This window comes from Pongo pygmaeus, chromosome 13, assembly GCF_028885625.2.
Source record: "Pongo pygmaeus isolate AG05252 chromosome 13, NHGRI_mPonPyg2-v2.0_pri, whole genome shotgun sequence".
NCBI classification, from domain to species: domain Eukaryota; kingdom Metazoa; phylum Chordata; class Mammalia; order Primates; family Hominidae; genus Pongo; species Pongo pygmaeus.
Genome location: NC_072386.2, coordinates 36,645,317 through 36,668,381, shown reverse-complemented (window position 1 = coordinate 36,668,381; position 23,065 = coordinate 36,645,317). Strand labels below are relative to the sequence as shown.

At 36.6% G+C, this 23,065-nt stretch overlaps 1 protein-coding gene across 11 annotated transcripts in view; it reads left to right on the top strand.

Moving 5' to 3' along the window:
* FOCAD (focadhesin) overlaps positions 1 to 23,065 on the top strand; it is a 315,699-nt gene that overhangs the window by 113,359 nt on the left and 179,275 nt on the right. For all 11 annotated transcript variants that reach the window (XM_054501249.2, XM_063650500.1, XM_063650493.1 and 8 more), the window contains 3 exons: positions 16,440 to 16,544; positions 16,968 to 17,069; positions 17,591 to 17,721. In XM_054501249.2, coding sequence (XP_054357224.1) covers positions 16,440 to 16,544; positions 16,968 to 17,069; positions 17,591 to 17,721 — 338 coding nt within the window. The remainder of the gene's footprint in view (positions 1 to 16,439; positions 16,545 to 16,967; positions 17,070 to 17,590; positions 17,722 to 23,065) is intronic.

Sequence of the window (23,065 nt, the reverse complement as noted above, 5' to 3'; positions counted from 1 at the left end):
GGAAGTGAAGGAGAGACTACTGCAGTATAGGGATTGGCTTATATGGCTAGAATTTGTTGAAGTAAAAGATGTGTTAGTGTTCCCTTTGACAGAACATAGGGAACATGGGCAAGAGAACTCTAGGGGAATTGTTTCTAATCTCTTATGATAGGGCTGCTTAGAAGAGTGTACAGGACTCTATTGAAAGAAGCAGGATTCCTAAGGGTTGTGGTCTGTTCTGTTAGAGAGCATCTCACCTGCATCAAGAGTCTAAAGAGAACTTAATCTTGCAGACTTGGGCTCCTTGCTGTGGAGCAGTAGGTTAATCCCCTTGGGAGCTGTTCGATGTGAAGACACCTTAACTCAGTGTAGAAGGAGTGCTGACATTGCTCCCTAGGGTGAGCAGATTCAGAGATGGAAGTGGTGTGGGGAAGTCAAGCCTATCAGCGTCAATTAAAGGTTGTAAGGTTAAGGGGACCCCTGAGAATTCTGTCAGTTACCATTGTGGCCCTTTGCCACAGAGATTCTGAATTTAACCTTCCTAATCTCATCAGTGTGGGAGTAAGAAATGTGGAGATAATCTCAAGTTTAGGCTTCAGTGGGCATTGATTGATAATGCCGAACCATTTTCTGTAGTAGAGATTGCCAGTAGGTGGGTTCGATTCACACCTTTTCCTTTGGTTTCCACTTTAAATTTTTTGTATGTGTTCTTGAGGTTTACAAGTAGAAGTCTCAAAATTCACTTTAGCTTAAGCTTTCCTTGGTGATGTCATATTGTCTTTAAAATTAATGATAAATTGATGAAATATCATGAAGCAAAAAAGTATTTGTGATAATCAAGTATGCCCATTCTGTTCCTTTTCATGTTTTTCCCCTTTGAGACAACAGTGGAATTTCACTAGCTTGATAGAGAATTTTTGGTGCCTGTTTTAAAGCACTCAGTGAACATTTGATGAGTTCTTAGTTACTTTTTGAAGCCAGGGAGGGTTCAGGCAATGGTCTGCAAAATTGCTGAAGAAAGTCCTGAAATCATTTTTAAAACAGTAGAAAAATGAAGAATCATGAATGCATATATTAGGTTGTCTTAAATCAAACCCTGGCTGAAGCTATAGTGACACATGCTGTTCATGAAAGACTTAATACAGTCCTTCTAATCGGATGAATTGTCTTGTTGTGCAAAAACTGTTATTACACTGTGTGTGAAACGAACCATGCTGTAGGGGGAAAAATTAAATCGCCTGACTGAGAGGTCACTGGTGAATAGTAACACAAGATCTATTACCGTTATTAGAGACTCTGGAGGACATTCACCCTTTTATGGTCTTTCAACTGCTGGAATGAAATATTTTAGTGGTAAATGACACCCTTCTGGGAAATCCTTCTGAAGATTCGTTCTTTGCTGCTTGCACGTAGGAAAAAAAATCGGTGGGGGGATCACAGGGAAAGATCACATTATTCTTTTCAGATCACTTAAAAAAATTTACCTAATTTGATTTGGTTTGCTAACAATTGCCTTTAAATGTTTCCCATTACACACTTCTTAATCTGTGTCTATTAGGGCCACACTTTGTCTTTTATAACATGTCATGCATGTTCTGTGATAGTTTCCGTAGGGAAATTCACGATAGCATGAAAGCCCAGACACCAGGGTGGATGTGGTTTATGTCGAAATAAAGATTAAGCACTTTAAGATACATGAAGTGAAAAGTCTATCTGCTTATTTTGTTTATTTTCTTTTAAGGGTCTTTGAATGCATGTAAGGAGGATATATTTTTAGTTCTGCATGGCAACCATACTGAACAGTAAATATTTTAAGAAATATTTTCAGAAGTGAATGAATAACTATTGATCTGAGGTGAAGCTTTATAACACAGTTATTCAAGTGGGAACCAGAGTTCCTTTCCAATGGATTATATTCATTATAAACTGTCAATCCATTTGTTATAGTTTATTACCACTCTGGAATTTTCTGCCTTTTTGCTATTGTGCTGTATGGTTGGGATTTGTTTTTGTGGGGACTAGGAAGAAACAAAGTGATCAGCAATAACATTGCAAATAATTTGGATAATTTTTTTTTTGTTAATTTTGAGGTCAAATACCTGACTTTCTCTTCCTTCCATTATTTGATTTCAGCATCTTTCCCCCGTTTCTTCTAAAGCTTTCTTATTTTATTGCCAAAAAGATATGGAACTGTTAACAGTGATGTGAATAAGCATATAAATTCTGTTAGATTTCTCATTGTCTGCTTTTGTTACAGGGATTTTGATGGGTTCATTAAAACATATCTGTTGAAATGGGGGTTGGGAAGACGAAGGAATAGGGGAAAGGGGATACATTGTCAGAAAGAATAATACATAGATATTTGAGCTTCACCTGGAAATAAAAATAATTTTGTAAAATAGGAGATAGAAACCCTTTGTCAGGTTGCTAATGAGAGGCTTGACCTAGCTGCTGCTGCAGCAGCATCTTTGGGGATGATGAGAGATGCAAAATGCACTGTTGCTAGGCAACTCTCTTGGCTGCCTTTGGAGCAGGTTCGTATGTGCTAAGAGCTAATGAATCCTCATGTCTGCTCTTTGAAACTGTTCAAAAGCCAATGAAGACATACCCAGACATTTAGCATTTACAAGTACCTGGACCACTCTTGCCGTGTCATTTACTCATTAAAAATTAAGTTGACCATTTCGTGTGTACCAAATATTGCTTTATTTTTCAAGGTAGTCCAAGATTTGAGCCCTAGTAAATATGTTTTCAGAAAGAAGCCCAATATAGATGACTTAGTGCTGATGGGTACTATTTAAATTATTCTATATGAGGTATTATTTTAAATTTGAATGCTTCCTGTCTCCTCAAATGGCAAGTTTTAGAAGCCTGCCTCTTTCGGCGTTTTAGACATTTTAAAATTATACCTGCATGCTTTGTTCAGCCCAAGGTTGTTATTTCTGAAGATGCTAGGAATCTGGAACCCGGAACTAATTTTGTAGGCGGCTTGTCAAAAATTCCCCAATTCCCCCTAAAAAATTCTAGGCAGTAGCCATAAGACAAGCTACAGAACAAGAATGAAAACTTGATAAGGGGCATCCATAGATCAAATAATGAATCTAAGTACTTGTAAGATCCCACCCAACCTTTAACAATACCTTTCCCTCGGGGGCATTGTAAGGATTGAAAGATCCTGTACATGAAAAAACATTGTAAAGTACCATGCAAATGCTAGTTTTTTACATTGAATTCCATCTATTAATAATCATCTAAATGCAAGCGTTTTCTGTTACTAGATTATTAGCTATTAGGTTGATTAATATTTTGGTAATAGATGGGATGATAATAGTGGAATTTATTTGTAACAGGATTTAGCCTATACCTGTTAATATTTTGGTTGCACTAACCTGTGATTTCTCTTAGTGTCATAGCACCCAGTATAATACCGTACGATAAGAGGCATTCAAGAAAGATTTATTGTTTGAAGAAAGTTGTGTAAACCTTCTGCATAGATTAAATTGAATTGGTTTATTTCTTGTAATATTTCAAAATATATTAAGAGATTCTGTTATAATTCTACAAATATGTTTTCCTATCTTTAAAATGAAAATAACAAAACAACCCACCTCATTAAATTCATCATGTGGATTAAATGAGATAATCCAGAGTATAGTATAATACTGGTTTATAGTCAGTGTTTGATGAAAGTTATGTATTATTAAAATTATAGTTGATTTTTATAGCTTTTTAAGTGCATTTCACAATTATTTGTCTGCTACTGTATATTCCAGGAGCAGTGCTAGACTGTTTAGCTAGATAACATGTTCCTTGCCCCTCTGGGGCTATCATCATATTTTATTCCCCAAGTGCATCAAAAAAGAGACATCAATTATTATCTGTGTGTGCGTGCACGCGCCTGTTTTAAACAACATTTAGATGCAAAAAGGAGATAGAGAATAGTGCTGTTCAATAGAGGTAAAATATGAGCTACATACATAGGTTTAAGTTTTCTGGCAGCCACATTAAAAAGTGAAAACAAATAGGTGAAATTAATTTCAGCATGTTTTGTTTAACCCAGTATATCTGAAGTATTATTTCACTATGTAATTAGCATAAAAATTATTACTGAAGTATGTTGTATATATGTATTTGTGCTAAGCCTCTCAAATCTGGTATGTATTTTACACCCACTGTACATCTTGATTCTGACTAGCTACATTTCAAATGCTCAGTGGCCGTATAAAGCTAGTGGCTACTATGTTGAACAGTAAAGGTAGTACAAATTCCCAATGCTCACTTTTTCAATATAAATGTAAATATGTATTTAGAAGTACTCTTAGGCTGGGTGTGGTGGTTCATGCTTGCAATCCCAGCACTTTGGTAGGCGAAGGTGGGTGGATCACTCGAGGCCAGGAGTTTGAGACCAGCCTGGCCAACACAGTGAAACCCTGTCTCTAATAAAAATAGAAAAAATTAGCTAGGCATGGTGGTGCACACCTGTAATTCCAGCTACTTGTGAGGCTGAGGCATGAGAATCGCTTGAATCCTGGAGGCCGAGGTTGCAGTGAACTGAGATGGCGCCACTGTACTCTAGGGCGACAGAGTGAGACTCTGTTTAAAAAAAAAAAGAAAGAGCAAAATACTCCTTATTGGTTTTGCTTAGCTAGAAATAGTCTCACAGATTCTGCAGTGGAACGGAAACCTAAAATGATCAAGAACAAGAGTTTTTCAAATGGGGTTTTCATGGTGATACTAAGAGTGCGATGGAATGTCTGACAGGTGTCTTTTGATGGCAGAAGTAGCCAGCCTCAATACCTATACTTTGTTAACCTTTTCTTCCTTTTTCAGTTATTGATAAGTTCAGTTCAGCTCATGTTTACTGAGTTCTTGTTATATTTATAGTCCTGGGTAAATACAAGAAGAATAGGGGCAGGTTTGCCACCTGTAAGGCATTCACAGGCTAGTGTGTGTGAGAATGAATAACTGTGACCCTAAGTATACTGGAATAAAGGTGTGCATAAAGTTAGAGGGACAAAGAGTACTTCGAGTATTCTTTGCCTAGAAAGGGGCAGGCAATTACCTTATTATCCTTAAATATTATATTTTATGGGTGTGAATATTTTCTGTGTGTCAATAGTTGAACTATCAGGTTGAAAAAAGGAGGAACATAGACAAGGTTCAGTGAGCAGGAGGAGGGAATAGATGTGCCTTGAAAAATAAGCTGATCAGGAAGGCAGGGGAGAAGCATGATTAGACTTTGTCTCCCGGCATTGACTGTCATCTTTGGGCAGGAAATCTGTCCTCTGTCTCATTCTTGCACTGAGCCTTTGCTGGGTGCTGTGGCTGGCTTAGCTACTTCCTACTCTGCTACCTACTAGTTCTATGTCGTTTGGCCATTTAACATCCACTTTAGTCTTATCATTTTTGCTGAAAGTAATTTTTAGTAAAATAACATTTTATTTTACTGAAGTAACATTCTTTAAATCTATAACATATAATAGTAATATGTAAAGTATCCAAGCAATGAAATAGTTTGTACAATATTCATATGTTCCCCCAAAAACTGTATACACAGAAATGTACACAAAAGCATTATGTTGCACATGTTTCTTTGTAGTTTTTTCACTCATCAAGATGTTATGGCCATTTTACCACATTTATGCAGATCTATCTTATGGTCTTTGGAGGCTGCTGGTGTTCACAGCATGTCAACAATTTAATGTATGTAACTATTTCCATATTGATAGACATTTAAGTTGTCCAAGGTTTTGTTGTTGTTGCATACATCTGAGGCCTTCTCAGTCATCTCAGCCTTTTAGAACAGCTTTGTCCAAAAGAACTTTCTGCTATCATGTGAATGATCTATAATTTGTGCGGTTTTATGTGGTAACCACTAGTCACATGTAACTATTAAGCCCTTGAAATGTGGCTAGTGTGACTGAGGAACAGAAGTTTTAATCGTATTTAATTTTAGTCAATTTAAATTCAAATTTAAATTAATCAAATTGATTAATTTAATTCAACTGATTAATCAAATTAAAATAGCCACAAGTGGCTAGTGGCTACTGTATTGGGGAGCGTAGCTCTACAATCTCTCTCTTCCTCTGAACAATAAAAATCAATCGTTATCTATACTGTTTATTTTGTATACCTCAAAGACTGTCTTAAAATGTTCCCTTGTTCGTCTTACTTTTTGTCTATAGAAACGATTTTTTATACTTTTAATCTTTAAAGTTGAGTTCAAGTTATTCAGTTAATAGTGCTTGAGATTATAGTTGTTTCTTAACTAGGCTGTGAACTACTTGAGATGGGGGACCATCTTTTGTCAGTTGTGTCATCAAAGCTTAACACAATCCCAGTGTAGAGTTGGCCCTCACATATTTTTGATGGCTGGATATGTAACTCATAAGAGAGTTTTCTGTTTATTATTGATGCTGGAATACTCTAGAAGTTATTCTTTTTAGAAATCCTAGAACCATTGTTTTCTTAATTGCCACTTTCTTTTAAAGCAAAATGTGGAATGATCCTGGTTTGGGGGTCCCAAAGACGACTAACACGTTTAGTTATTCTCTAAAAGAACTCACAAGACTCAGCATAGAGCTGTAACCATGCTTAAGATTTATTACAGTGAAAGGATAGAAAGCAAAATTAACAAAGGAAAAGGTTCATGAGGCAAAGTCAAGAAGACATCAAGTGCAAGCTTCCTAGAGTCCTTTCCCCGTGAAGTCATGCAGGGTGTACTGAATTCCTTCAGCATTGAATGATGGCAACATGTATGGGTTCTTTGGGAAATCTGCTATTTTATTAAACCCCAAAACATTGAATCTATCTAGCTTAGTTACATAGTTGCTTACCTAGATGAGCTATATTTAATAATATCTAATTGTTGGAGAGATTTCAAACTCCTCCTTCCAACTCTGGTGTAAAACACATTACCAATGACAGACATAGTAGTAGAAATTGCACCTAATTATACATTGTACTTTACTTATAGGACATTGGCTTTTAACTTTTATTTGACTAGTCAGACTGCCAAAGATTTAGAGCTCACATGGCAGAAATGTGTAACTACTTTTGTCCAATAAGGAAATTCTGTGGATACAGGAATTCAGTCACTATAGTTATCATTTATGTAAGTTTCAGAATGTTAACAATGGATATAACTGTTGATTATATTCCTTTTTTCCCTACTGGTAGTTACATATTGGTAATGTAGCCAACCATTACATCATGATTTAAGTTTTTCTTATACTGTTTTCTAAATAAATAAGTTTTCTGACTCTGAGAGATAATATTCAGATGGCTAATGAGACTCACCTGGAAATAAAGTTTAGGCCGGGAAGGGTCATGGTTATTTTCTTCTACATCAAACCCCTCAAGTGATACGATATTTGAATAAGATATTTATCTTATTCTAGTCTGCAGTATTTCCTGTGTCTTTCCATACTTGAAGCTCCTGTATTGCTGACCTTATTTTCTACATACTAGGAAATTTATACCTCAGATTCTGATGATGTTTATGTTTTTGGCATCCTAGTAACTTTTATTGGACGGGCAAATTTTTCTGATTCTAAGTTAATTTGATCAGAATATATTTTGGAGTACCTTTATTGGCAGATAGTAGTCTTTTAATACTTGTTCATAGAATCAAATAATTGCAACATTATTATAAGATCCATTTGCTTATAGAATTTGAAGAGACAAACAAATTAGACATAATTTATACTCTAAAAGCATTTACAGTGTGCTGGGAACTAGGGACACAAAGGTGTATAAGATGTCATCCCTGTCTTTGGTATGGCTAAGTGGCAAGTACGTGGGTTTTAGTGTTAGATTGCTTTGATACAGTCCTAACTTCAGTATAAGCTTCAGTTTTTTGTTTGAAATGTGGTGATAATCATGATTTTCTACAAAGTGCTTAACAGAATGTTATAGTCTTCAATAAATGCTAGCTGTTGTTATTCAAGGAATCACTACAGATCAGATGCTCAAGCTGGATTGGAATAAGGCTAGAGTGATATATCACTATAGAAAGATTGTCTGGTTGGGGCCTTTGCTATTCTAGATACATTTCTTTCCTTGACCTTATTTGACTCTCAAAGGTTAAACTTCAAGACTCTAGAATACTTCTTTAATTATAATGTTAGTATATAAATATAATTTGAATCTTAGAAGAGTAAGATTATACTGTGTACCTTTTTTTTGTGATGTTGCTTACATGCCTGCAAATTCCTTATAAGTGGAGGAAATAATTACCTTTTCAGCACTTCTGTCAATAAACTTCTTTCCAATGGACTATTTAAATAATAAACATCATAAGTAAAAATGTCAAGTAATTGAGGAAGGTAGAATTAAGTAATGTTCAAAAGCTTAATCACTTATCATGTCATTTTTTGTAGAATGAATAAGTTTTAAAAGTCTCTTCCAATATTAAAATTATTTAGGAATTATGTTTCTGTATATATCATGCAAGCATATTTATTTTTATATTTTATGTTTTGTCTTTTCAATTTAACTGAATACATACTATTATCTTACCATTCTTTTAAAACTGGCAAACACTCTTGTATATATAGAATTTAGATCAGTTTTTCCTCAGGACAAGGGCTTATGCAAAGATGAGTGAGTCAGCATTTGTTGAATCTAAGGCTATGAGTAAAATGTGAACTAAGGATACACTTTTGTAATTCAGGTCTAGTTTTATAAAACATGACTCTGAAAAGTTAAAAGCAGATTCTGCTTTGGAGTTTTGCCTCTCACTTCCATTGGCTGATCATATCTTGAATTATTTCATTCCACTGATAACTTTATTTTCTATTTATACTAATTTATTACTATGTATCTCATATAGTAATAAAGTATGAGCTATCATATTTTTTAAAAAAGGAATAGTTGTAAACATTATATATTGTCTCATCTTCTAACCATGATGAATAGTAACAAAGCCTTTTTTTATTTCTCATAATTTGTAAGTAGATAGCACTACTTATGATTTTCATTATAGAACTGTCTGAAAAATTATGCTCTTTTTTGCAGCCTCATGAAGTGTTGCCAACGTGTATGTTTTTTTCTGAATCCAGAGTTGAATTTTTATACTCTGTTTTTTATATGCTTGATTTCACTGAGATGCTGGTTTGTGTCTCTCCTGCTTGTTTTTTTCTTTATGTTTTGTCCAATTTATGGGGTGAAGACTTGCATGATGGCTCTTTGTTTCTGTTATATTATAGATGGCTTGGAATCTGTCTTTGCTGTTACTCTGCCAAGGTAAAATGGAGGAGTGAACTGAGACATAAACTCCTATCCACATTTTGCCATCATCTAACTTTGTGGTCTTTTTGGGCCTCAGTTTAATCTTCAGTAAAATAAAGTTGTTAAACTAAATGAAGTTGTTAAGATATCTTCTGACTCTTAAAAAACAATCCCAGGATTTTTTGTGTATGGTAAACGCAACATGAAATCTACCTTAAAAAATTCTAATTGTACTGTACAGTATTGTTAAGTATATGAATATTTTTGTACGGTGAATCTCTAGAACTTTTTTTATTTTGCATGACTGAAACTCTATACTCATTGAACAGTAGCTCCCCACTTCTCCCTCCCCAACTGTCTGGCAACCACCATTCTACTTTCTGTTCTAGGAGTTTGACCACTTTAGATAATTAATATAAGTGGAATAATGCAGTATTCATCCTTCTGTGGCTTATTTCACTTAGCATTGTGTCCTCAAGGTTCATCTAAGTTGTAGTATATGATAGAATTTTTCTTTTTAAAGACTAAGTAATACTCCATTGTATGCATATACCACACTGTGTTTATCCATTCATCCTGCGATGAACATTTAGGTTGTTTCCGTCTCTTGACTATTATGGATAATGCGGAAATGAATATGGGAATGTGAATATGTCCTCAAAATCCTGATTTCAGTTCTTTTGCATAAACAACCTCAAGATCGATCGTAGAGTAGATTAAAAAATTTTTTTTTGAGGAACCTTCATGCTGTTTCCCATAGTGGCCACACCTTTTTACATTCCCACCAACAGTGCACAGATGTTCTAATTTCTTCACATCCTTGTCAACACTTTTGATTTTTTTTATAATGTTAATCCCACCAGGTATGAGGTGACATCTCATTATGGTTCTAATTTGTGGTTGGAAAGGGTACTTAGTGTGATTTCAGTCTTAAATTTGTTAAGACTTGTTTTGTGATCTCACATGTGATCCATCCTAGAGAATGTTCTGTGTGCACCTGAGAGAGAATATGCTGTTGCTGTTGGGTAGAACGTTCTATGTGAGTTTGTTAGGACCATTTGGTCTGTAGTGTTGTTCAAGTCCTCTGTTTTCTTATTGATCTTCTGTCTGGATGTTTATCCATTATTTAAAATAGGATATTGAAATCATCTACTATTACTGTATTGCTTTCTATTTTCCCCTTTGGTTCTGTCAATGTTTGCTTTATATATCTGGGTGCTATGATGTTGGTTGCATATATATATGTAATGTATATATAATTATCATATTGTCCTGGTGAATTGACCCATTTATCATTATATAATGTCCTTTTTTCTCTCTTGTGATGATTTTTGTTATGGACAACCTTGCTGTCTTTTGGTTACCATTTGTATTAAATATCCTTTCACTTTCAGCCTATGTGTTTCCTTAAATCTAAAGTAAGTCTTTTGTAGACATTATTATAGTGGGATCTTGTTTGGGTTTTCAGAATCCATTTAGCCACTGTATGCCTTTTGATTGAGCAGTTTAATCCATTTACATTGAAAGTACTTAGTGATAGGAAAGGACTTACTATTGCCATTTTGTTAATTGTATTTTGTCTGTCTTATAGCATTTTTTTGGTCCCTTGTTTCTTCTCTTGCTGTCTTCTTTTATGTTTCATTGATTTGGTAGTGACATTTTGATTCCTCACTCATTTTCTTTTCTTTTTTCTTTTTTCTTTTTTTTTCTGAGACGAAGTCTCGCTCTGCCACCCAGGCTGGAGTATAGTGGCACGATCTTGGCTCACTGGAACTTCCGCCTCCCAGGTTCAAGTGATTATCCTGCCTCAGCCTCCCAAGTAGCTGGGATTACATGTATGTGCCACCAATGCCCGGCTAATTTTTGTGTTTTTACTAGAGACGGGATTTCACCATGTTGACCAGGCTGGTCTTGAACTCCTGCCCTCAAGTGATCCACCCACCTTTGGCCTCCCAAAGTACTGAGATTACAGGCATGAGCTACCGCACCCAGCCACTCATTTTCTTTTGTACATGTTCTATGTGTATTTTTTTGTGGTTGCCATGGGACTTACATCAATATCTAACAATATTTTAAGCTGATAACAAGTTACATAAACTTCAGTCACATACATATACTACTCTTTTACTTCTCCCTCCTTTTTATGTTACCAACGTCACAAATTACATCTTTTTAATAAAGTTCATCCATTTACATGGTTTTTTTAGTTATTTATACTTTTGCCTTCTAAACCCTATACCAGAATTAAAAGTGACTCACGCACCACTGTTACAATATTATAGGATTCTTTGTTTATGTATTACCAGTAAACTTTATATTTCCATATGCTCTCATGTTTCTGTCTGGAGTCTTTCTGTTTCACCTTGCAGGACTACTTTTAGTATTTTTTGTAAGGCATGTTTAGTGGTGATGGACTCTCTCAGCCTTTGTTTATCTGGAAATATCATTATTTCTCTTTTTTTTTTTTTTTTCTTTGAGACAGTCTCGCTTTGTCTCCCAGGCTGGAGTGCAGTGGCACAACCTCAGTTTGCTGCACCCTCTGCCTCCTGGTTCAAGCAATTCTCGTGCCTTAGCCTTCTAAGTAGCTGAGATTACAGACGTGCACCACCATACCCAGCTAATTTTTGTATTTTGTTTTTTTTTTTTTTAGCATAGATGGGGTTTCACCATGTTGGCCCAACTGGTCTCGAACTCCTGATCTCAGGTGATCCTACCACCTTGGCCTCCCAAAGTGTTGGGATTACAGGCACGAGCCACTGCACCCGGCCTCTCCTTCATTTTTGAAGGATAGTTTTACCAGATATAGTATCCAGTATCTTGGTTGGCAGTACCTACCCACCCACCCCTGCCCACTCCTTTCAGCACTTTGAATATATTATTTTACTCCTTTCCTGCTGGCAAGATTTCTGCTGAGAAATCTAGTTATAGTCCTATAGGGGCTCCCATAACAGTTCCATGATTATAAATTAATTTGTTTATCAAGGAACTTAAACTCTGGAGGAGGGAAGAGAAAGCATTGAGTTATATGAAGCCAGATCTTGAGACAGTCAATTATAGGACACTTACCAGCTTCTTTTATATTAAAGGCAAAATCTGAGCATTCATTGTATTTTCAGCCTCTGAAGGGTATAAGATTCAAGATTAGGAGGATCAAGAGCTGGTAATTACATCTCAAGTAAATACATATTCACAAGGAAATACTTATTTAATTAATAATAATAAAAAATTAGTCCATCCTTTATGTAAAATATATTTTCCACAGATGTCTATCTATATCTGTGTTTTCCTAGTGAAACAGTCTCTGTTTTATTTTTTCAATTTAATTGGGGACTTAATTTGGGCTATTATGCCTTGATAACTGTATTAAGTCTAAGATTATTTACTGTAAACATTTCCTTCTTTGTTTATTTCTGAATTGGCCAGAGGAAAAGACACACCCTTACATAGTTTTTTTAGGGCCAAGTCTCATAAAGGAACTGTGTACTCTTAGACATAAATGCAGTGCTTTATTTCTCTCCTGACATTTGTTTAATTATAACATTTGTTTAAAAGTCACACAACTAAATGCACTAGTTTATAAAATGTCACTAAATATACTCATTGCCCTTCTAAAAACTAAGAATCTGTCATTGTGTCTTGGTAGAAATATTTCTAGAAGGGGATAATGCATTGAGATCAGTGTAAGCCAATTTAAGATAACCTTCTGTTTTTAATTAAAATGGGAACTGAAAAGTCAGTTCAAAAATTTGTCTCCTTTCATTTGCCGAAAGTGAGAGTGATAGAATTCCTGTTCCAGTCAAGTCTCTGCACTTGTTAAAAACATCATACATTTTGGCTGTCTGTTGTGAGATCATAGCTATTACATGCACAGCTCCACATGCTGCTGTGGTATATCGTGGTCAGGGTCATTAATGAATTAATGTTTAATTGTCAATGTCTTGGTGGTAAAGTTAAGAGGATATTTTTTCCTTTTTGAAATTGAATTAAAATAGATGTCTTCTAAGGTTAGAAGGAACAGACTTTCTAAGAATAGAACAGATAGAGAAAATTAACAAATACAGTGGGCCCTTGATGTCAGCTGGTTTTTCATCTGTGGATTCACCAACTGCAGACAGAGCATATTTGGGGAAGAAAATAAAAATAAGAACTTAGCAATAAAGATAATATGAATAAACAATATAGTACAACAACTATTTACATAGCATTTACATTGTTTTAGGCGTTATAAGTAGTGTAGAAATGATTTAAAGTGTATGGAAGGATGTGCATAGGTTGTATACAAATACTACGCCATTTTATATAAGATGCTTTAGCATTTCTGGATCTTGCTATCCATGGAATGGGGTGTGCATATCTGTGTGTCTGACCATCCTGGAACCAATCCCTGTAGATACTGAGGAATGACTGCTGGACAACAAACTTTTGAAATGTAGCATATGGCAAATAAAATTTTTTGGCATTACAGTTTGTGCTATCAAGTAAGTGCTTTGCTTATAGTAGATATTTACCAAATAATTTTGAATTGAATTCAAAAAACCATTAAAATATAATTTACATCTCATATAATTCATCCATTTGAACTGTACAATTCAATGGCTTTTATGATGTTTACAGAGTTTTGTAAACATTACTACAACCAATTTGAGAACATTTCATTACCCCCGAAAGAAACCCCATGCCCATAAGATGTCACTGCCTTTTCACCCTCCCTGACCACCCCCTGCTTCTTACTTCCCCTATCCTAGACAACCACTAATCTACTTTCTGTCTCTACAGATTTGCCTATTCTGGGCATTCTACTCATATAAATGAAATCATACAACATGAGGCCTTTTGTGGCTTTTTTTTTTCTCTTACCATAATGTTTTCAAGGTTCATCCATGTTGTAGCATGTATCAGTACTTCCTTTATTTTTATGGCTGAATAATATCCTGTTGTGTGGTTATATTGTATTTTGTTTATTTATTCGTCAGTTGATGGACATTGGATAGTTCTGGGCATTCTGCTCATATAAATGAGATCATATAACATGAGGCCTTTTGTGGCTTTTTTTTTCTCTTAGGATAATGTTTTCAAGATTCATCCATGTTGTAGCATGTATCAGTACTTTATTTTTATGGCTGAATAATATCCCGTTTTATGGTTATACTGTATTTTGTTTATTCATCAGTTGATGGGCATTGGGTTGTTTCCACTTTTTGGCCAGTGTAAATAATGCTGTTCTGAAAATTCATTTACAAGATTTTGTGTGGACATATGTGTTCTTTTTTCTTAAGTAGATAACTAGGAATAGAATTGCTAGATCTCATGGTAATTCTATGTTTACCTATTTAAGAAATTGATAGAATGTTTTCCAAAGGGACTGAACTACTTGACATTACCACGAGCAGTGTATAAGGGTTCCAATTTCTTCACATACTCGGCAACACTTGTTGTTGTCCATGTTTTGATGATAGCTTTTGCATCATGTGTAAGGTGGTATGTCATGGTTTTTATTTCCATTCCAACATGTCTCATGAAATTGAGCATATTTTCCTGTATTGGTCATTTGTTTATCTTATTTGGAGAAAGGTGTATTCAGATCCTTTACCTATTTTAAAACCTTTTTTTTGGGTAAATTATTAGGTTTTAAGAGTTCTTTATATAATCTAGGTACAAATCTCTTATTAGCTATATATATATATATATATATATATATATATATAGATTGCAAACCATATATATATGGTTTGCAAATATTCTTCCCCATTCTGTACATGGTCCTTTCACTTTCTTTATGGTGTCTTTTGACGGACAAGCATTTTTATGTTGATGAAATTCATTTTTCCTTTTGTGACTTGTACTTTTGGTGTCATGTCTAAGAGCTTAGTCTACCCCAGTGTTACAAAGACTTAATCCTATATTTTCTTTAAGAATGTTATAGTTTTAGCTCTTACATTTAGTTCTAAAATCCATTTTGAGTTAATTTTTACATGTTGTGTGAGAAAGGGGTCCAACTTGATTCTTTTGCATGTGGATGTCCAGTTGTTGAATTCCAGCACTATCTCTCCAAGAGACTCTTCTTTCCTTATTGTTTTTTTCTGGGGATCCTTGTCAAAAACCAATTGATTATAAATATAAGTATTCATTTCTGGACTCTGAATTCTATTTCATTGGTTTGTCTTTCTAATCTTATGCCAGTACCATACTGTTTTGATTACTTCAGCTTTGTGATAAATTTGGAAGTGAGAAGTTTGAGTCCTCAAACTTTGTTTTTCTTTTTCAGGATTATTTTGGGTATTTAGGGTTCCTTGCTTTTGCACATGAATTTATGATCAGCCTCTCAATTTTTGCAAAGAAGCCAGCTGGAATTTTGATAAAGATTGCATTTAATTTCAAGATCAATTTGGGAAATAATGATGTCTTAACAGTGTTATGTCTTCTGATCCATGAATGTATTTCTTTTCACATTTTATTGTGTCATGCATAGAGATTGAAATGAGGACTTAGAGGGAAATTTTTGTCCATTGGCTCCTTTATAGTACACTGACTTCCATTACTTCTTATTGGAGTAACCTCACTGAATGTTTCATTATGTGAAATTTTATTGTTTACATATCTTAAGTGTTGGCTGTTCATTAGAACTTTACATTTCTTTGAGGCAGGATATATCTTTTCATTTTTTTGAGACAGGGTCTTGTTCTGTCATCTAGGCTGGAGTGCAGTGGTGCAATCATGGCTCACTGCCACGTTGAGCTCCCAGTGTTAAGTGATCCTCCCACCTTACCTTCCCAAGTAGCTGGGGCTACAGGTGTGCACTACCATGCCCAGGTAATATAAAAGTTTTTTGTAGAGACAGGGTCTTCCTGTGTTGGCCAGGCTGGTCTTGAACTCTTGGACTGAAGCAATCCTCCTGCCTTGGATTCTCAAAGTGCTTGGATTACAGGTGTGAGCCACCATGCTTGGCAAGGCAGGGTGTATCTTAACTACTATTGTATTTCTCAGAAGTGATGTTATAGTTATTCAATAAAAGCACTTTTTGATTGGTGTTTGGCAGCTAATTATAAGTGGTAGAATACTAGTGATACTATGAAATTATCATTAGCAAGTAGTAGCTAACTGATATATTCTAAGTCTTCCAATTCATTCATATTCATATTATTCCTCTGGAAAAAAAGAGATAAATACTCCATTATATATTACTTTTTTGTAACAAGGCATATTTAATATATTTTAAAAATTCATTTTAGGTGCCAAATCTGATTCCAGTTTTGATGTTCAAATTGGGAAGACCACTGGAACCTATATTATATAATGATATATTGTATACTTTACCTAAGCTTGGTGTTCACAAGGTTAGTATGTTAATTAATTTAGTTGGGGAAAAGAGTGAGTCATGAATAATACATTGAATTCTTTTTGGTATTATGAAATTTTAAGCCCTAAATTTTGCCATAATCACTACTTCTCTTGTTGAGCTAGGAGGTAATATCTAAAGACAAAAGTATTTATTGCAATATTTAATAATTAATTGTTTTAAATTACTTAGTATCCAAGTTTTCACTTTGGCTATTCTCTGAGATTAGGTCCTTATGTCCCCAGAATTGTTATCTAGCCTCTCCAATGCTATTGTTCATCCTCTAAGAAGGTGGGTAATATTGCAGCAAGCTTTCTTCTCAGTCTTCATTTTATAACAAGGCGTTTAAAAATGCTTTTGGTAACCTCGAGGTTGTCTGCAGTCAAGTTTATGCAACTAGAGTTTCTTCAATATTTTCTAGGTGTGTATAGGACAAATTCTACGAGTAATACAACTGCTTGGAACCACACCACGACTAAGAGCTGTCACTTTGCGCTTGCTGACATCTTTGTGGGAAAAGCAGGTAATTTCAGATATACACTTGCATGAGTATTAAATATGTTCCTTTCACTGAAGGATCATAATTATGTCATATATGGCAATGCTTTGGTTTAGTGGTATTAATGAGTGGCATCAATGATTGCATTGAAAAAGTTTTGATTTATTGTGATGCATTTGTAATGCAGTTAGTTGTGATTAACTTTCAGAGAAATTGAGAATATAAAATCTTATTTCTTTATTTCTGAAATGTATCTTTCCATTTTCTTGAGAAAGTAATGGAGATATAGTTATAAATGATTAGAGCCTTTGTAATTAGGGTGAGATTTAGCCACTTTCTTCTTGTTTTATGAAATCAACAGTACATTGGTGTATAAGAAAATCCCCAGTAATCACTATAGCATTCTTCTCTGCTGATTAGAAGAACTACAGTGTAATTTGCAATGCAAATGGAGGATTTGGAGGTGAAAATGCTGCATAAAAGGAAGATAATGATTATTCAACTCAAGTTGGGAAACTACCTTTTTTGTAAAATTGCCTTCGTAGGACCGAGTCTATCCTGAACTGCAGCGTTTCATGGCTGTGTCTGATGTACCTTCTCTTTCGGTGGGCAAGGAAGTCCAATGGGAGAAACTGATTGCAAAAGCAGCATCAATCAGAGATATATGTAAGCAGAGGTATGATGTCATTAACTCTTAGGAATGTGTATCATGATATATTATTTTGTATTTAATTTTTTAATTGCAAGCAAGAGGCAAGAAAAGATAGGCAGAGGATATATAAGTATTAATAATTTTTTAGCTTAAGTTTTCTGATTATGAAATGTAATAATGTTGAACAACAGCTTTGAGAAGTATGAGCTGGAGCCAAGATGGCCGAATAGGAAGCTCCTGTCTACAGCTCCCAGTGTTAGCGACCCAGAAGACGGGTGATTTCTGCATTTCCATCTGAGGTACAGGGTTCGTCTCACTAGGGAGTGCCAGACAGTGGGCGCAGGACAGTGGGTGCAGTGCACCGTGCATGAGCCAAAGCAGGGCGAGGCATTGCCTCACTCGGGAAGCACAAGGGGTCAGGGAGTTCCCTCTCCTAGTCAAAGAAAGGGGTGACAGACGGCACCTGGAAAATCGGGTCACTCCCACCCTAATACTGCGCTTTTCTGATGGGCTTAAAAAACGGCGCACCAGGAGATTATATCCCGCACCTGGCTCAGAGGGTCCTACGCCCACGGAGTCTCGCTGATTGCTAGCACAGCAGTCTGAGATCAAACTGCAAGGCGGCAGCGAGGCTGGGGGAGGGGCACCTGCCATTGCCCAGGCTTGCTTAGGTAAACAAAGCAGCTGGGAAGCTGGAACTGGGTGGAGCCGACCACAGCTCAAGGAGGCTTGCCTGCCTCTGTAGGCTCCACCTCTGGGGGCAGGGCACAGCCAAACAAAAAGACAGCAGTAACCTCTGCAGACTTAAATGTCCCTGTCTGACAGCTTTGAAGAGAGCAGTGGTTCTCCCAGCACGCAGCTGGAGATCTGAGAACAGGCAGGCTGCCTCCTCAAGTGGCTCCCTGACCCCTGACCCCTGACCCCTGAGCAGCCTAACTGGGAGGCACCCCCCAGTAGGGGCAGACTGACACCTCACATGGCCAGGTACTCCTCTGAGACAAAACTTCCAGAGGAACGATCAGACAGCAGCATTCGCAGTTCACGCAAATCTGCTGTTCTGCAGCCACCGCTGCTGGTACCCAGGCAAACAGGGTCTGGAGTGGACCTCTAGCAAACTCCAACAGACGTGCAGCTGAGGGTCCTGTCTGTTAGAAGGAAAACTAACAAACAGAAAGGACATCCACACCAAAAACCCATCTGTACATCACCATCATCAAAGACCAAAAGTAGATAAATCCACAAAGATGGGGAAAAAACAGAGGAGAAAAACTGGAAACTCTAAAAAGCAGAGCGCCTCTCCTCCTCCAAAGGAACGCAGTTCCTCACCAGCAACGGAACAAAGCTGGACGGAGAATGACTTTGACGAGTTGAGAGAAGAAGACTTCAGGTGATCAAACTACTCTGAGCCACAGGAGGAAATTCAAACCAAAGGCAAAGAAGTTAAAAACTTTGAAAAAAATTTAGACAAATGTATAACTAGAATAACCAATACAGAGAAGTGCTTAAAGGAGCTGATGGAGCTGAAAGCTCCATCTACGTGAAGAACTACGTGAAGAATGCAGAAGCCTCAGGAGCCGATGCTATCAACTGGAAGAAAGGATATCAGTGATGGAAGATGAAATGAATGAAATGAAGCGAGAAGGGAAGTTTAGAGAAAAAAGAATAAAAAGAAATGAGCAAAGCCTCCAAGAAATATGGGACTGTGTGAAAAGACCAAATCTACGTCTGATTGGTGTACCTGAAAGTGACGGGAAGAATGGAACCAAGTTGGAAAACACTCTGCAGGATATTATCCAGGAGAACTTCCCCAATCTAGCAAGGCAGGCCAACATTCAGATTCAGGAAATACAGAGAACGCCACAAAGATACTCCTCGAGAAGAGCAACTCCAAGACACATAGTTGTCAGATTCACCAAAGTTGAAATGAAGGAAAAAATGTTAAGGGCAGCCAGAGAGAAAGGTCGGGTTACCCACAAAGGGAAGCCCATCAGACTAACAGCGGATCTCTGGGAAGAAACTCTATGTCAGAAGAGAGTGGGGGCCAATATTCAACATTCTTAAAGAAAAGAATTTTCAACCCAGAATTTCATATCCAGCCAAACCAAGCTTCATAAGTGAAGGAGAAATAAAATCCTTTACAGACAAGCAAATGCTGAGAGATTTTGTCACCACCAGGCCTGCCCTAAAACAGCTCCTGAAGGAAGCACTAAACATGGAAAGGAACAACCGGTATCAGCCGCTGCAAAATCATGCCAAATTGTAAAGACCATCGAGGCTAGGAAGAAACTGCATCAACTAACGAGCAAAATAACCAGCTAACATCATAATGACAGGATCAAATTCACACATAACTGTATAACTTTAAATGGAAATGGACAAATTCTCCAATTAAAAGACACAGACTGGCAAATTGGATAAAGAGTCAAGACCCATCAGTGTGCTGTATTCAGGAAATCCATCTCACATGCAGAGACACACATAGGCTCAAAATAAAAGGATGGAGGAAGATCTACCAAGCAAATGGAAAACAAAAAAAGGCAGGGGTTGCAATCCTAGTCTCTGATAAAACAGACTTTAAACCAACAAAGATCAAAAGAGACAAAGAAGGCCATTACATAATGGTAAAGGGATCAATTCAACAAGAAGAGCTAACTATCCTAAATATATATGCACCCAATACTGGAGCACCCAGATTCATAAAGCAAGTCCTGACTGACCTACAAAGAGAGTTAGACACCCACACAATAATAAGGGGAGACTTTAACACCCCACTGTCAACATTAGACAGATCAACAAGACAGAAAGTTCACAAGGATACCCAGGAATTGAAGTCAGCTCTGCACCAAGCAGACCTAATAGACATCTACAGAACTCTCCACCCCAAATCAACAGAATATACATTTTTTTCAGCACCACACCACACCTACTCCAAAATTGACCACATAGTTGGAAGTAAAGCTCTCCTCATCAAATGTGAAAGATTAGAAATTATAACAAACTGTCTCTCAGACCACAGTGCAATCAAACTAGAACTCAGGATTAAGAAACTCACTCAAAACCGCTCAACTACATGGAAACTGAACAACCTGCTCCTGAATGACTACTGGGTACATAACGAAATGAAGGCAGAAATAAAGATGTTCTTTGAAACCAACGAGAACAATGGCACAACATACCAGAATCTCTGGGACACATTCAAAGCGGTGTGTAGAGGGAAAATTATAGCACTAAATGCCCACAAGAGAAAGCAGGAAAGATCCAAAATTGGCACCCTAATATCACAATTAAAAGAACTAGAAAAGCAAGAGCAAACACATTCAAAAGCTAGCAGAAGGCAAGAAATAACTAAAATCAGAGCAGAACTGAAGGAAATAGAGACATAAAAAACCCTTCAAAAAATTAATGAATCAAGGAGCTGGTTTTTTGAAAGGATCAACAAAATTGATAGACCACTAGCAAGACTAATAAAGAAGAAAAGAGAGAAGAATCAAATAGACGCAATAAAAAATGATAAAGGGGATTTCACCACCGATCCCACAGAAATACAAACTACCATCAGAGAATACTACAAACACCTCTACGCAAATAAACTAGAAAAGCTAGAAGAAATGGATAAATTCCTCAACACATACACCCTCCCAAGACTAAACCAGGAAGAAGTTGAATCTCTGAATAGACCAATAACAGCCTCTGAAATTGTGGCCATAATCAATAGCTTACCAACCAAAAAGAGTCCAGGACCAGATGGATTCACAGCCGAATTCTACCAGAGGTACAAGGAGGAAGTGGTACCATTCCTTCTGAAACTATTCCAATCAATAGAAAAAGAGGGAATCCTCCCTAACCTATTTTATGAGGCCAGCATCATCCTGATACCAAAGCCGGGCAGAGACACAACCAAAAAAGAGAATTTTAGACCAATATCCTTGATGAACATTGATGCAAAAATCCTGGATAAAATACTGGCAAACCGAATCCAGCAGCACATGAAAAAGCTTATCCACCATGATCAAGTGGGCTTCATCCCTGGGATGCAAGGCTGGTTCAATATATGCTAATCAATAAATGTAATCCAGCATATAAACAGACCAAAGACAAAAACCACATGATTATCTCAATAGATGCAGAAAAGTCCTTTGACAAAATTCAACAACGCTTCATGCTAAAAACTCTCAATAAATTATGTATTGATGGGACGTATCTCAAAATAATAAGAGCTATCTATGACAAACCCACAGCCAATATCATACTGAATGGGCAAAAACTGGAAGCCTTCCCTTTGAAAACTGGCACAAGACAGGGATGCCCTCTCTCACCACTCCTATTCAACATAGTGTTGGAAGTTCTGGCCAGGGCAATCAGGCAGGAGAAGGAAATAAAGGGTATTCAATTAGGAAAAGAGGAAGTCAAATTGTCCCTGTTTGCAGATGACATGATTGTATATCTAGAAAACCCCATTGTCTCAGCCCAAAATCTCCTTAAGCTGATGAGCAACTTCAGCAAAGTCTCAGGATACAAAATCAATGTACAAAAATCACAAGCATTCTTATACATCAATAACAGACAAACAGAGAGCCAAATCATGAGTGAACTCCCATTCACAATTCCTTCAAAGAGAATAAAATACCTAGGAATCCAACTTACAAGGGACGTGAAGGACCTCTTCAAGGAGAACTACAAACCACTGCTCAATGAAATAAAAGAGGATACAAAGAAATGGAAGAACATTCCATGCTCATGGGTAGGAAGAATCAATATCGTGAAAATGGCCATAGTGCCCAAGGTAATTTATAGATTCAATGCCATCCCCATCAAGCTACCAATGACTTTCTTCACAGAATTGGAAAAACCTACTTTAAAGTTCATATGGAACCAAAAAAGAGCCCGCATCGCCAAGTCAATCCTAAGCCAAAGGAACAAAGCTGGAGGCATCACGCTACCTGACTTCAAACTATACTACAAGGCCACAGTACCCCAAACAGCATGGTACTGGTACCAAAACAGAGATATAGATCAATGGAACAGATCAGAGCCCTCAGAAATAACGCTGCATATCTACAGCTATCTGATCTTTGACCAACCTGACAAAAACAAGCAATGGGGAAAGGATTCTCTATTTAATAAATGGTGCTGGGAAAACTGGCTAGCCATATGGAGAAAGCTGAAACTGGATCCCTTCCTTACAGCTTATACAAAAATTAATTCAAGATGGATTAAAGACTTAAATGTTAGACCTAAAACCATAAAATTCCTAGAAGAAAACCTAGGCATTACCATTCAGGACATAGGCATGGGCAAGGACTTCATGTCTAAAACACCAAAAGCAATGGCAACAAAAGCCATAATAGACAAATGGGATCTAATTAAA